Source organism: Solanum tuberosum, unplaced genomic scaffold, assembly GCF_000226075.1.
Source record: "Solanum tuberosum cultivar DM 1-3 516 R44 unplaced genomic scaffold, SolTub_3.0 scf00093, whole genome shotgun sequence".
Classification (NCBI taxonomy): Eukaryota; Viridiplantae; Streptophyta; class Magnoliopsida; order Solanales; family Solanaceae; genus Solanum; species Solanum tuberosum.
This window is the reverse complement of record NW_006239018.1, coordinates 1,753,720-1,769,283: the sequence shown is the minus strand read 5'-3', so window position 1 is coordinate 1,769,283 and position 15,564 is coordinate 1,753,720. Positions and strand designations below refer to the sequence as shown.

Genomic DNA, 15,564 nt, shown 5'->3' with positions numbered 1-15,564 from the left:
AAAAATTAACGTTAATCATCATCCACTAAATTTACTTTACTTAGTCATCATCTTTCAACCGCGTCAATAATTCGTAGGACATGCAATATATAGTTCATAAAAATCTAACACTAAACACATTCTTAATTTATTATTCCATGTATTGCATAATTTATTTATATAAAAAAAATTGAACCACATTTGACAGCTTTGAAAATAAATAAATATTCAGACTTGAGCATTATGACATACAACCATCTAGTGTATTACCAATCAGAGGCTAGAAATTCTTCAACAACAATAACTATACCTCAATCACAATAAAGTAGAAATTAGAAATTAGAAATTCATCACGATTTTGAAATGCATGTTATTTTTGGTTAAAAGTTAAACTTAGTGAAATTAAAGTGTTTATGTGGGGAGAGAAGAAGGACCATGTATTATTACCTAAGAATAAAACTTTGAGTTTTCCACGCAATTTTGACAATTTGAATTACAACTTTTAATCACTATCTCTCAATTGTTTATTAATCTTTCTCTTTTATATAAAGTTAAAAGTTAAAATTGTAAGGCAATCAATGTGTACACATAGTATTATTATTATACATTTATAAGACTAAAGCAAGAAGGTTCAAGGTGACAACACATCCTTTATGATAATAAAAAATCAACCTTTGAATTATAATTAGATCATCAAAGCAAAATGCTGTATTCCCTGACAGATATTTTACATTTAGCACGTTGTCCCAAAAAAAGGAAAAATGTAAAGCAAGAGAAGGAAATACGGTACTTCCTCTGTTTTTTTTTTTAAAAAAAACAATCATAGAACATGTTTAAGATTATAAGATTGAAAGATATTTTGATACATTTCACATATCTTTAGTATAAGATTATAAAATCTGAAAGTTTTCTTTATTTTTTAAAACGTGTCAAATCAAAATCAGACAAATAAATTAAAATAGGGATTATGTAAAAAGAATTACATTTTGGGTTCAATCATTGAGAAAAGCTTATATTAATTATTTATTGAATGGGATATATATATAGTGGCTGTTGAATTTGGGTGAACAGTATCCACAAAACCTTAAAGTTTAATCCTTTTTGTCTACCAAAATTATTATTATTTTTTAGGCTAAAGAAAATGTATCTAAAAAAGAAGAAGGAAGGAGAGGAGGGGGTTGTTATGGAAAATATTGTGTCTAACAACATAGAGCACCAAATAAGTAAAATTTATCGAGCCAAACGAAATGGAAGAAAGCCTACTACTTTGATCAAGTTAGAGGAATTAATTAAGGAGGTGTTTGGTATATATGAAGGAAAATCATTTTCTAAGAAAAATTCTTTTAATTTTCTTATGTTTTCGTGTAGAGTAAAATATTTTTAAAATACTTTCTCTAGAAAAAAAAAAGGTTTGAGTAAATTGGAACATCTGATAAACGTAGCAAAAACAAGTTTCATAAATAACATTTCACATTAATTATGTTCTTCCTACCCTTCAAGCAAACACTACCTTCGTAGTATTTGAATACAAACATTTTGAAAACAATATTCTCAACTTTCGAAAATAAGTATCAATCCACTTAATTTCACCAAAATATTACTTAATTTTTTTGTTGAAATTCTTTTTTGTACAATTTATTTGGTGGTTGTGGGTTAGGCTGGCAAGTGGCATCACTTGAAGCCTAATTAATGTATAGGAAAGCATATTAAGGTAAACATGTCACTAGTATGTAATTTACAAAATTAAGAAATTAGTTTAATTTCATTTCATTAAAATTAAACAGTATAGGGATAAATGAGAACCCACCAAGACATGATAAGTCTAGCAAGTAAAGCAATTGCAAAGCTAATCATATCTTGCCTTTTCAATCATCAGCCAAATTGATCTTCTCAATTAGAGCCACAACTGCATGTAAACTCTAATTATTGATGCCAAATGGCAACCAATCATTGGTCCACCCATCATTTCTTGATATTTATTTTAGCTGATTAGGAGTTTCATTTTGTTTAGAAATTCATTAAAATAAAACCCCTCTCCAAAAAAAAAAAGAGAAGAAGCATGACATAGCTGTAGTGGCCCTTAGGATTGGGTGATGACATAATAAAAGAGAATCTTGGGACCCTTAAACTTCATAGTGCTCTTTAGCATTTTAAAAAAAATATATATAGTAGAATATTATTTGTACAAATATTATATTCAATAGTGAACAGACCTACTTTCCCCTATATAAATACTTCAATCAAGCCCTTCTCATTTCACTGTCAAGTAAAACAACTTGCAAGTCTTTGCAAACTCATAGCACTTCTTTGTGTCTAGCAATAGAGAGAGTGCTAGAGATTTGAACCAAAACAAAAAAAAAAAAGATGGCTTTTTCTGCAGATCACTGGGCTTTTGTTTTTGGTGTCCTTGGTAAATATATACCTCTTGTTCCTTCCTTTTTCTCTTAATAACATACTCAGTGTAATTCCACAGAGTGGAAAATCACAGTGCGTGTAATGTATAAGAATTATAACATGCATAAGTTTAATATAGTAATTTACATGCGTCTTTCTCCTAAATCATTTTTTTTCTATTGAAAATTGCAGGGAACATCGTTTCGTTCATCGTATTCCTTTCTCCACTGTACGTCCTTATTTGTTTGTTCGTTTTATTTAAAATGTTTACTACTTTATTTATTTTTTGGATTATAATCTAACAATATTGTTTCACAAATATTCCAGGCCAACGTTTTACACAATTTATAAGAAGAAAACCGCTGAAGGGTACCAATCAATTCCATACGTGGTTGCTCTATTTAGCTCCATGCTATGGATTTACTACGCATTTTTGAAGACCAACACAACACTTCTCATCACTATTAACACATTTGGTGTCTTCATTGAAACTATCTACGTTGGTTTCTACCTTTTCTACGCACCAAAAAAATCCAGGGTAAGTTTTTACGACAAGTTCATAATAATTTTTTTTTTAACGCGTACTTTTTTTTAAAAAAAATTCTGATATTTATAATTAATTTAACGCAGGTCCAAACTATAAAGATGCTCTCTTTATTTGTTGTGGGTGGATTTGGTGCAATAATTTTGGTTACTGAATTTCTATTCAAAGGAGCCATTCGTGGACAAGTTGTTGGATGGATTTGCCTTATTTTCTCCTTATGTGTATTTGTTGCACCCTTAGGCATTGTGGTATGCTTTTACGTTATTTTCGAATATTATATTTTTAAATCCATGCATGATTTAGTGCTAATTTTTCTTATTATATTTCATGCAGAGAAAAGTGATCAAAACAAAGAGTGTGGAATACATGCCATTACTTCTATCAGTTTTTCTCACATTAAGTGCCGTTATGTGGTTCTTCTATGGTCTTCTATTAAAAGACATTAACATCGCTGTAAGTTATTTAATTATTAGCGTGCACGTAAAATTATATTGTTTTTTTTTTATAAAATATTCTAACGTACTACCCTTGTTATGTTTTATTATTTATAGGCTCCAAATATATTGGGATTCATCTTTGGTATACTCCAAATGATTCTGTATGTAATATACAGCAAAAAGGAGAAGGCCATTCTAAAGGAACAGAAACTTCCAGAGATACAAAAGGCTGAAGTCATTGTGAAGGATGAGAACATGAACACTAATAAGAAGTTTCCAGAACTTACACAAGAACAAATTATTGACATAGTGAGGCTTGGTTTAATGGTTTGCAAAGATAAAGTACACGTGGCGACGTGTCCACATGGTACTACATGTGAAGCTAAAGTTGATGAGAATGTGCCCAAGTTGCAAACCATGGAGGTTTAGACAGACGATGGATTATCTAGTACTCTTGACTGACAAAGCAAGCCCCTGAATTAAAGAACAAGGATAGAAGTTTTAGTTTGCTTTAGTCTTTAGTTTCCTAATCCTAAATGTGTTTATACACAATTAGTTGAATTTTCCTAAGTCTTTAGTCTTTCTTTTTTACCTCCTTGCTCTAAGATAGCTAGATAAAATGTACTTAGAGAGGCTGGCTAGCTTTGTGTTGGATTTTCTTTTATTAGCAATAAAAGTTTTGATTTTTTTCTCTAATTCTTCATTGAGTTAGAATTTCTATTTGGTGTGTCGTTTTTGAGATTTAATACTACACATACAAATGAATGCCAATGAAATATTTGTTAATAATAATAACAACAACAAATAGTGATGTAGATTGTATGCCAAGTCCAGACCCCTCACAACCTGCAGCCTGCAGGTGGATTCCAATTTCTAAAATAAGTATATATATATAGATAATGTATACTTATTTTATATATATATGTTATGTATATATAATACATATATTACAAACACACATTTACGTAAAGTTTTCCAAGAATTAAGCGAATGATGGGCTTATGATTTACTGACCCCGACCTCCCACAAACATATTAGGCACATACAGACCAATTTTTTTCCTAACGAAAAAATTATGCGGTTAAGCAGATTTATACTACTTAAGTAGTCATCATAGTTATAGTTTATTATAATTATCATTAGTGATTAACTTTAACTGTTAATTATGTGGGTTGGGTTTTATGTTTGTATAATTCGTCACGTTTGTATAATTCGCAACTAACAATTCTTCTTTGATTTGTCTTTGTATACAATGATTTGTATTTGTATATGACGGCGATTTCCTTTGGCTTTTCAGTTTTATCACCAGATCTACATTCAATAATTTTTGACTTTTTAAAGTTTGTATAAACGTGTAGTTTTTGAATTTTGTATAATATAATCTGTATAATGTAATTTGTATAATATAATTTGTATAATTGTTTAAAGTTAAGATGTTTGTGTTTGTATCATTTCGTTGTTTCGAGGTTTATCATATTTGTATAATTTCAAATTTTGTATTACTCAATTATACAAATACACACGAATTATACAAACGTACCCACGAATTATACAAACGAGATGCGAATTATACAAATTATTGCCTCTCTCTATCTCTCTCTCACCCCCAACAGTTGCAGCCCAAAAAATATTCTATATAAATATGATAATTGTTTTTGTATTATGTATCAAACGTATTTGTATTCCATATCAAATGTATTTTGTATTATGTATCAACTATATATGTATTATGTATCAATTGTATTCTGACAATTTGTATTTTTTCAATTGTATTTGTGATACAATCTGATACAACGAATACAACAATTATTCAACCTCTCTCATCTCTCTCCCAGATCTCGCTGGCCTCTCTCCTCTCCATAACATGTAGCTATATTTCTTAATTAAGCAAATTATAGAAATAGATTCCTAATTAAGCCCAAACTTTATATATATATATATTAACAGGAAATATAACTTCAAACTCATAGTAGTTTAGTATATATTATTTAGAGCTGATAAAAGTAGCTTATGAAATTATATTTAGAGATAGCAAAATTAGCCAATGACATCATAAGCCATTCAACCCGCTAAAGTTAGATGGATTATTGAGTTGCTCGTTCATTAGCCTAGCTCATTGCGGCCCATCAATATTTGGGATGATATCTAATTCAAGTTGATTCATGAAAATTTTTATGATCTACATTTTAGCTCATTTTCGTACAAGTAATTTTGGGCATATCAAGAATTTTTCAATTTAATAAGGCCAAATACATACATAGCCTCTTTAACTTATCTTTAAATTTCATTTGGCACTCCAACTTAACTTTATATCACTTTAACCCTCCAACTCCATTTGTAATGTATCATTTAAGCACAAAATGCTGTCCGGATAGATTAATGAAATTATTCACCTTTTAAATGTATGAGGAGTTTTTTTTAACATTAATATTCAACATTTTTTTTATAGTTAACAACCTTCTCCCTTATTTATTTTCTCTATCTTCTCTTCAATTCCATTTTTTCCTTCATCTATTTTACTTATCCATTTATTTTCTTCATCTACCTAGCCATTTAACAACTTAGTCATTTTAAACCGCCCCAATTCAATTAAATTTGCTCATTTTTCGTACCCAATTTAATTTAATTTACTCATTTTTCATACCTCAATTCAATTCAATTCGCTCATTTACCACCGACTTTGGTTGATGGATAGAAATATTAGTAATGTATTTTAATTGGCATGCAAAAGTTGTCCAGTGTACACGTAAATGGTTGTCCCATTATCTTTTATTTCCATGCTAGCTTTAAGAGCAAATCAGAAAAGCATCAATATTTTATCCTCTTAAATATCTGTAGCTCACACTTCCTTTTTTGATCATTAATCATCATCTATCTCAAAAAATAGTTCCACGCATTAAAACATTAATATCTGTTCATATTTCAACTTTTCATTCTGTTTTTATGCTTAATTTTTCCGTCCATGGGATAAGATCTACTAGGGAACAAATGTCTTTTAAATTTACAATAGATCGATATTATGATAGTAACAATATAAATTAATAGAGTGTACAATATTATTCTTATTAAATGAAAAATTAAGTTGAACACAAATATTTTCGTTATTTGGGATGTTTTTTAGTTTCGGATTAGGATTTTTTTTCTTTCTATTTTTTTTTTCTTGGTTTGATTTCGGATTTTGAAACATAAAAATCGAAAACATATACTTTCTCTCTGTTCATTTGGTTTTCCTTATATTAGATTGAGATATATCTTCTATATTACCTTAAAAGTATGAACTCCTAACTTGAATGTTAAATTACTATAATATTCCTAACTTAGGTTGTGGTTTTTTCGATGAGTTGTGACTTTTTCGATAAGTTGTGACTTTTTTCGCAGGGTTGTGATTTTTTTATGAGTTGTGACTTTTTCGAAGAGTTGTGACTTTTTCAATAAGTTGTGACATTTTCAAATAGTTGTGAATTTTTCAATAAGTTGTGACTTTTCCAAAGGGTTGTGACTTCTCGAAAAGGTCATGACTTTTCAGATCGATAAGACACAAAAAATATTTGTTCATACTACCCTTTGTTGACTATAAATAGAGGGACTTCCTCTCATTTTTCAACCACAATTTTTTTAATCTTCTACTCTTCTTCTTCTTCTTGCATTTTAATTTTTTTTGTGTGATTTATTGTTGTTGAGTGAGTTCGAAGTTCAGCAGAATATGAGGTACCCCTATTCTGATGAAGTAAGTCGTTCTATCCCAAGAGGGTATATTCCATAACCTCGAGTATTTGAAAAAAATATTTTTGATGATATGAGAATTATTTTTTTGCTTAATATATACATTAGTATGTAATACTCCAATATATGAAGTTAACATGATGTAGTATAAATTCATTTATTTTGTATTTAAATTAAAGTATTATATATGTCACAAATGTATTATCAAGTTAACAAGTTCTTCTAACTTCAAAATATATTATTTTAAAATGTTGTAATTTAAAAAAAAAGTATTTGTCAAGCTAAATATTTGACATAACTCAAATCTCTATTTAACCATCATTCATTATAACAACAAAGTACCTTATTTTTTGGTAAAGTTACCTCTCTATGATAGTCTTACTCAAATATTAATTGAATACTAATATTTTAGCGAAAAGGGTCAAATATGCCCCTAAACTATTCGAAAAGGTCTAGATATACCCCCGTTTAAAGTTTGGCTCACTCATGCCCTCGCCGTCCAACTTTTCGTCTAGATATGCCCTTATGGGCATTAAATGCCAAATGGAATTGCCACATCATTTTTACATTACCACGTGGCATTTATATTAAAGGGAAAAGGGTCAAATATACCCCTAATTAAACTATTCGAAAAGGTCTACATATACCCCCCTTTTAAATAAACTACCCGACCCGTTTTCAACAAAAAAAATTCGGTAAATCCTGAAAATGAGTAATTGACTAATGAAAAATAGGAAAAATATGAATAAAATAAAATAAAATAAAATTAATGCCAAAAATTTACAAATAAATATAGTAACCTTAAATTCAATAATTTTTTAAATTTTTTATTTTTTTTCGATAAATCCTGAAAATGAGTAATTGATTAATAAAAAATATGAAAAATATAACCTAAAAATTCAGCATAAGGGCATATCTAGACGAAAAGTTGGACGGCGAGGGCACGAGTGAACCAAACTTTAAACAGGGGGTATAGACCTTTTCGAATAGTTTAGGGGCATATTTGACCATTTTCCCAATATTTTATAAAACATATATTACGTATAAAGATAAAATATTGAAATATTTATGGTAATCCTTATTAGTGTTATGCACATACTAAATTTCAAGTATGAATATTTAAGAGAAAAATTGTGCTTAAATGGTGTCCATCATTTATGTTCATACCTTCAAGAAGAAAGGCTATTGGTGACATATTTTTATTGATATTTTTTTTTAATTTTGTTGGTTAGATTCGTTTACAAAATTGAGTGAAGTAAAAATACTACTACTAAAGAAATATCACTTTCTCCCCATGTTTAAACTTTCAATGTATTTTGAAATGTTTCAATGATATCTGTTCATTTTGATCTCAAAATACAAGTAATCTATGACAATATGTATTAATCATTTATAATAATTTGTCCTATGTTCTTTCAACTATAATTATTCACTAAAACTTTAATTTAGTAATATTAATTCTATTTTACAACATTATATATTATATATACGATACACACGTGCAACGCACGTTCCGTGAAACTAGTATATATATATATATCACAAAATCTAACGAGGAACAAGCTAAGAATGTTATTAATTAAAACAATAATTTCTATAACAGCTTAATAAATATATTCGATAAATTACTGATAAGTTTCATCGTATGGTCAATTAAAATCCTTTCAACATAATTAGTCGATATGAAATATAAAATAATTAATATATCCTCTTCCTTTATTATTTCTTCTGGCAAAAATAAATCTTATTTGTGTCAAGTAGTAATTTCTTCAATTTCAATTTATATGAGTCTATTTGTCTGGATCTGAGGTTTAACAAAAAAAAAGAATTTTGAAATTTATAGTTTTAAACATTTCATCACATTTATGTTGTATAATGTTTTTAAAAGTTGTGATTTTAATTATGTCATAATATTTATGTTGTTATAAAAGCTTTTCATTACGTAAATTAAAATGAAAAATTAAATTATTTGAAATAATTTTCTATTAAATTAAAAAAAAAACTACATTCACATAAATGGAAAAAACGTGTCATTTTTTACGATTAGATTTTTAGTCAAAGAAAATGTTTATGCTTTACCCCCACCCTATCTTGAGAAAAAGAAGCAATTTATTTATTGTGAAGAACAACTTGTTGACATCATAACCAAACCTCTTTACCATGATTTAATACCTTTTTTTTTTCGCTAGAAGTTAAATGTCCATCAACACGTACCTTCGATTGGAAAATTATGGAGCATATACAATGTTTTAGCTACTTAAGTATCTATTTTAGTTATGCTTGTTTGGATGATTGTTATTTGCGGTAGTGGTGGTGTCATAACTTATTTAAAGGATTAAAATTCAATATATAAAGAAGTAAATACTTGAAGAATAAGAGGATTCAACATCTATGGTATATATAAAAAATAATTTTAACCTTAGATATACTATATAATTTTTCGTCGAAAGGAGTTTGGATGAACCCATAGCATGACCTATATGGCTATTCCCCTGACTTCTTGTGTTATTAGTTTAAATTTAATATTTTCTTGATTGTGACTTAAATTTTATTGTATCATAATATTTTTATAATGATTGATTTAGTGTGATTGGGTCATTACCTTTTTCTTCTTATTTTTATATTTGCTTTCTCTATCTAATATAACCATTTTATATATTACTCTACTTTGTAATAATAGCTTTATTTTATATATACGTGTTTTACTTTTTTTAGGTTTATCCTCCAAATTTGTTAATGTGTGACATTATGTATTAAAAAAAATTATAATACAATCTAAATATATTAAGTATAACATTATATTCACCAAAACAACATATACTTTTTTTTGTCATTATACGTTTTGTAATTTAGTTAGTCCATATGGGGAGAACCTTAAACTAGATTCTACTAGATTTTTTAGATGAAATCCACAAAATACCTTCGAAAAAATTACATCAAATTTTGGAAAAACCGTTTGATTCTAGATCCCTAACGATTTAAACTGCAATTTACTTTTAAAAAATAGAAAGAAAAGCTTTTACTGTAAACACAATATTTGATGTACGAATGTCTTTGATTTTATTTGTTCGTGAAAGATGCCCACAAATTCATATCATCAGAAATTACAGTGGGATGAAAAAAAAAAAAACTATTCTTAATTAGAAATATGAAAATTCTATTTAATTTGAGTTTTTGAATATGAAAAAACAGATAAAAAAACACATTTTTAAAATGAACTTTAAGCAATATTAATTTAAATAAGTTTGAGCTCGAATCGATCCGGCCGAAAGAAAAAGATTCCCATAAACCAATCTTCCCCCGGAAAAAGTGGAAGAACTTTTCCTTTTGGCACATTATTAGACAATATTGGCTCCAAATAATGTATTTAGGACGATCGATCGATCACAATCGCCAGAGGAGTATCTCTTTTATTTATTTATTTTTTACCTTTTGTAACAATCATTAAAAGAGAGGAAATCAGTGGGAAACATCATTTATATTGGGTGACCTCAATAAATATCTAATTGCTGTCCCATAGTTATGACATTGTCCACTTTTATAGTACTACTTCCATGTTTTTGTGCTACTAAAGTTGCAATATTTAGGATAGCCTTCAACTTTAGGTTAAAAAAAAATAAGATAAAAAATACTAAAGTTGTATTCTTGTAATTTGTGTGGTTATTAGGGTAAGCCTTTTTTTTCTCCTATTAAATTATATCAATATAGTATTATATATATAGTCTTGTCTTGATATGAATATGATTTATAAGGAAATATGATAAGTTTGAATGATTAATCTTGCCAAACAAAGTGTATCTTTGACAATGTTTTGGTTAAAAGATTCGCAATCAAATCTAGGGTTTCAATTAATTAGAGAAATTGCCTAATAAGTTAGGATTTCACCATCAGACAAGTTGCCTAATAATTTTTACTTTATTTTGAAGTTATGAAGTTGAAATTGAAGATGTAATCGTATTTTGTTATATTTTTTTGTAAAGAATATTTGGAACAATGTTTATGCTTGAAATTAAAATTCTTTAAATACAATTTCAAGTTGAATTTGAAATACTAAGTTTCTTGATTGAATTTGACTGATTTTCAAATAAAGTGTTAAAATCTAGGAAGTTTTAGATACATTGTATCCAAGTGAATTCAATTCACACATATATGTGATACATAAATAAATCTCGCTCGCCTCCCTTCCATCTTGCTCCCCACTCTCCTATGTATCTAGTATCCCAAAAACATGCAAATCATATCGGATACATATAAATACATGTATCTAGTGTGATTCACATATATCTGTGATACATGACTATCTCCATCCCCATCTAGCTTGCCTCTCTCTCGATTTTAGTGTATCTGGTAGCATAAATACATATATCTAGGTGTGTATTCATCAATATATGGTAGGAAACTCTTAATTAGTGGTAAGATAGGGTATAATTTGGAAATATAGGTAGAATTTGCTTATGATATGGATGTATGTCATAATATAGTTTTCCCAGTTGGACCGCTCATATGACACCTAATTAAAAACAGATGTTTTTTTTAAAAAAAATAGACTAAAAAAATAGGACAAATAAATTAAAACGGACCTTAGTCCTTAGTTTACTACTAATGGAGCTTTGCCTTTTACCATTTTATGGAGGAAACTAAAGTAGTGGAATTGCCACCATACAAATATACATTTGGTCAAGTCAATATTCAAGTCCTAGGCTATATCCAACTCCTTATAGCTAAGAAGTAGAGTGTTTTACAATTTGTTAAACGTCAACCGATGTTTTTATAGGCAAATTTTAAAGTTTGCACATCCTCTGTTTCCTTATATTATGCCAATTATTATTAAAAATGTCCCTCTAGTTAGGCCCCTTTTAGCATTCATAATCAGGCCAAGAAAAGACTAATAACTTATTTGGCCAAATTTATAAAATCAATTTAGTTTAAAATATTTTTCAAAAAAATATATTTGATAAGATGCATTTTGTATTTGATCAATGAATTTGAAAGAACGTAGGAATAACAATTAGTGTTTTATCAAGAAGCTTGCTTCTAAAAAGTAATTCTAAATATATTTTTCTCAAAGGTGCTTTTCAAAAAGCAAGTTAAGCAATTTTTTTTTAGCTTCTGAAAAATAATTTTTTTACTACATCGAATTACTTATTTTCTCTCAAAAAAAACTAGGTCAATGAGTTTTTTTCTGACAAACTCATGATTTTGTTATAGTTGTAACACTTTTTAGAGGTTTTGGTTATTCTGTACCAAACTATTTGATGATCTACAACTCACGTTCAAGTTCACATGGTGGGGATTTGTGTGTCTACTGAAAAAAAATAAAAGGATGTCCCTTTAGTTGTATATTTCATGTATCACACACCTTCTCTCTCTAAATCTGAAAATATTCTTTGAAAAACATTAAAAACTTTAGAATTAAGAGAATGTTTATGAATTACTTTACTTCTCAAGAGTACAAACGATATGTCTATTTCTTTCTAGATAATTTTTTTTTCTTAATTATGTTTGGATTATTAGGATGTTATTAGTAATTCGTATATACATATATGTGTCATGATATCTTTTACACATTTGTGTTTTTCAATTGCATATTTATTTTAGAGAAAATTTCATAAATAACAAAGAGATGAAATTTAATTAGTCTCCTTAGCAACAATTTGCATAATTATGCTTTATATATATAATTTCTTTTGCTATAGGTATTTTCGTTTGTATATTTTATTTGTCAATAAACAAACAAGGTAAGTATATACAAATTATGTATTTATACATATAGAAATTTTTCAAAACTCCGTTTATATATTCCGTTTGCCAATATACAAACATGATAATTTATTATGAATTTTTCATAACTTATACAAATCAAATATATCAAAAAATCGTATACAAGTAGTTGCATTCTGATTTTATACAATCAGAAATCGAATTGACAAATTCATTGCAAATTTAAAAAACTATAGCCGCAAATCATAAATATTTGAAACTATAGCCAAATTAAATAATACACTATAAATATTTGTCATTTTGCATATTATTTCCTTTTCTTATTAAATTTTATTATGATTTCAATACAATAGCTGCTAAATTTAAAGACCCTCACCTCATGCCAGGTAAAAAGCACTCGTCGTGCGGCTTTTAAAAGATCTCACCGACTTGCATTATTAGAATTTTTTAAAAATTTTAAATTAGAATTTTTTCTAATTTTTTAACTATAGAGAAAACAATGCATTTTTTGCGTGGGTTTTTATGGTGGAAGAAGACGGAAAAGGACCGTTAGTTCATTATAACATAAAATATTAAAATTTTAGTCCTCCACGCAATCTGGAGGACTTGAGAATACATCTTTGGATATCAATCTCTCATTTTTTTAAATGTGTACTTTATAATAATTGATGAGACCCTTTTCAGTTAAAATAATGTCCTTATTTTCGGGTCCGAAGCTCCAACAAAGTTCGGATCTTGCACTGCATGTAGGGCCCATTTATGTGTGAGATGCTCTCAATATGATTTTCTCCATACCCAAGACTCGAACCTGAAACCTCTGTTTAAGAGTGGAGCAGTCTCACCACTGCACTTTGCATGATCTTTTTCTCTTTTACTCCTTTGGTTTCAATTTAAAGTATATTTTGAGAATCAATTTTTTTTAAAAAAAATTCAACCTTCAATATTTCATATTCAAATTATTAATCACCTACCCAATTTATGTGGAATTATTTGAATTTAAAAATCGCGTTTAGAGAAAAAAAAAATTAATATCTAAAATCTAAATAGCACCACATAAACTAAGAAGATGCTTGATGGTTTTTGCATGAATTAGGAATCAAGCAAGCGATGTATACAGGTGGTATTATTATTCTAGTAAAGATTAAATCAAGAACGACGTTAGAAGTGGTAGCAGCCTTATTGGTAAATTATATTGCATGCAACACGTTCCACAAAAATATCTTATGTATAAAAGAAGAGAAAATGACTTAAAAATTAAAGTATCATGGTTTCAATCATTGTTAAAAGCATAATAATAATAATTCAAGAGAAACATAGTGTGGCTCTTGAATTTTGGAGAATATTACCCACAAAACCTTAAAAGTGGAGTAATTTAGACAGTTGTTTATTCAACTTTGACAACTTCTTTTTCTAGACGACGAAAATGAATTTCATGCAACAAAAGGAAAAAGAGAAGGCTACCTAATAATACACTTTGATTGGAAGATTTTATTTTGGTACAGTTAATTAGTCGTTCGGTCAAAAAATAAATCAACCTGTAGCTACAAAATAATACTAACATATATGTTAATTAATATATAATTAATAAAATTAGATCTATTTTGCCCTTACCTCCCCTCTTTCCATCACCGTTTTTCTCAATCCCCCCATTTTCTCTCTAACTTATTCATTGTCACAAATTCACTATATACACTTCTTATGTATTTTATCGTCCTCATCATCGTTGCAATATATATACATATGATGTATATTCAGTGTATATGCATTTTGTTTTGATAAATAGGGATAATACAACAACAACAACAACAACAATAATAATAATAATAATAAAATTTAAAAAAAAAACTGAATATACAATAATTAGACATTGAGATAAAGTCATCTCTCCATTGATAAAAAATGCGCAAAACATCAACCAAAATCTTCACCAATAAACACCATAAATATCACCAACACCACTATACAATGTTTAAGCATCGTATATACACTATAAAAAAAAGTATACATACATATATTATACAATTTATAAGCATATTATATACACTATAGGTAATACGTACAATAGATGCAGTCATCTCTCCATTCACCATGGATTCATGTTCACCATAAACTAGAATATAAATTTGCCCTATATATATATATATAATGTAACGCAACGTGTGTGTATATATATATATATATATATAACTTTGATACACTATAATTACGTACATATAACTTTTATATACAATTAAAATACAAACACCATTAAGCCACTAACCTACCACTAATTAATATCCATTTCAAAAAACAATTATCTACAATCTTTAGAAAAACAAGTGATATGCTAAATATGTCACAAACAATTAAAAAAATACATCACATAGATTAATTATATTGGATCCATTTCATAGTAGTAGACTGTATGTTCAGATAAATGACACCCCACTAGGAGAAGATAAGTGTAACATAAAGCAATTGCAAAGCTAAGCATATCCTAAATTCATCAGCCATTGCATCAAATTGATCTTCTCAATAGCTACACCACATCCAACTCTATTATTGATGTAAATCTAAAGCTTTATTAATTGGTCCCTCTTCCCATTTTTCTTCTTCTTTTTGGTTGTTAATTTGGGTTCATTTCGTACAGACAGTAAAAGAAAAAACAATAAAGCATGCATGAGTTGTAATAAATCTTTAGTGCTCCTAAGGATTGGGGAATGACATAATAAAGATGTGTCTTGGGACCCTTTAAAATTTATGATATTGCCATAGCACTTTCATTAA

At 28.1% G+C, this 15,564-nt stretch overlaps 1 protein-coding gene across 1 annotated transcript; it reads left to right on the top strand.

Annotated features, from left to right (window-relative positions):
- Positions 1–2,189: 2,189 nt before the first annotated feature.
- On the top strand, positions 2,190–4,050 carry LOC102600477 (bidirectional sugar transporter SWEET10-like). Its single transcript, XM_006347572.2, has 6 exons — positions 2,190–2,389; positions 2,566–2,602; positions 2,701–2,911; positions 3,004–3,165; positions 3,251–3,370; positions 3,469–4,050. The coding sequence occupies exons 1-6, from the start codon at positions 2,344–2,346 to the stop codon at positions 3,781–3,783; spliced, it is 891 nt and encodes a 296-aa protein (XP_006347634.1). The 5' UTR covers positions 2,190–2,343; the 3' UTR covers positions 3,784–4,050.
- Positions 4,051–15,564: the final 11,514 nt, after the last annotated feature.

Bases quoted from the DNA above. Each gene is read 5' to 3' on its own strand.
- LOC102600477 (XM_006347572.2), top strand. From the start codon at position 2,344: ATGGCTTTTTCTGCAGATCACTGGGCTTTTGTTTTTGGTGTCCTTG. The intron at 2,603-2,700 runs GTACGTCCTTAT...CAAATATTCCAG, and splicing joins ATCGTATTCCTTTCTCCACT to GCCAACGTTTTACACAATTT. The intron at 3,371-3,468 runs GTAAGTTATTTA...TATTATTTATAG, and splicing joins TAAAAGACATTAACATCGCT to GCTCCAAATATATTGGGATT.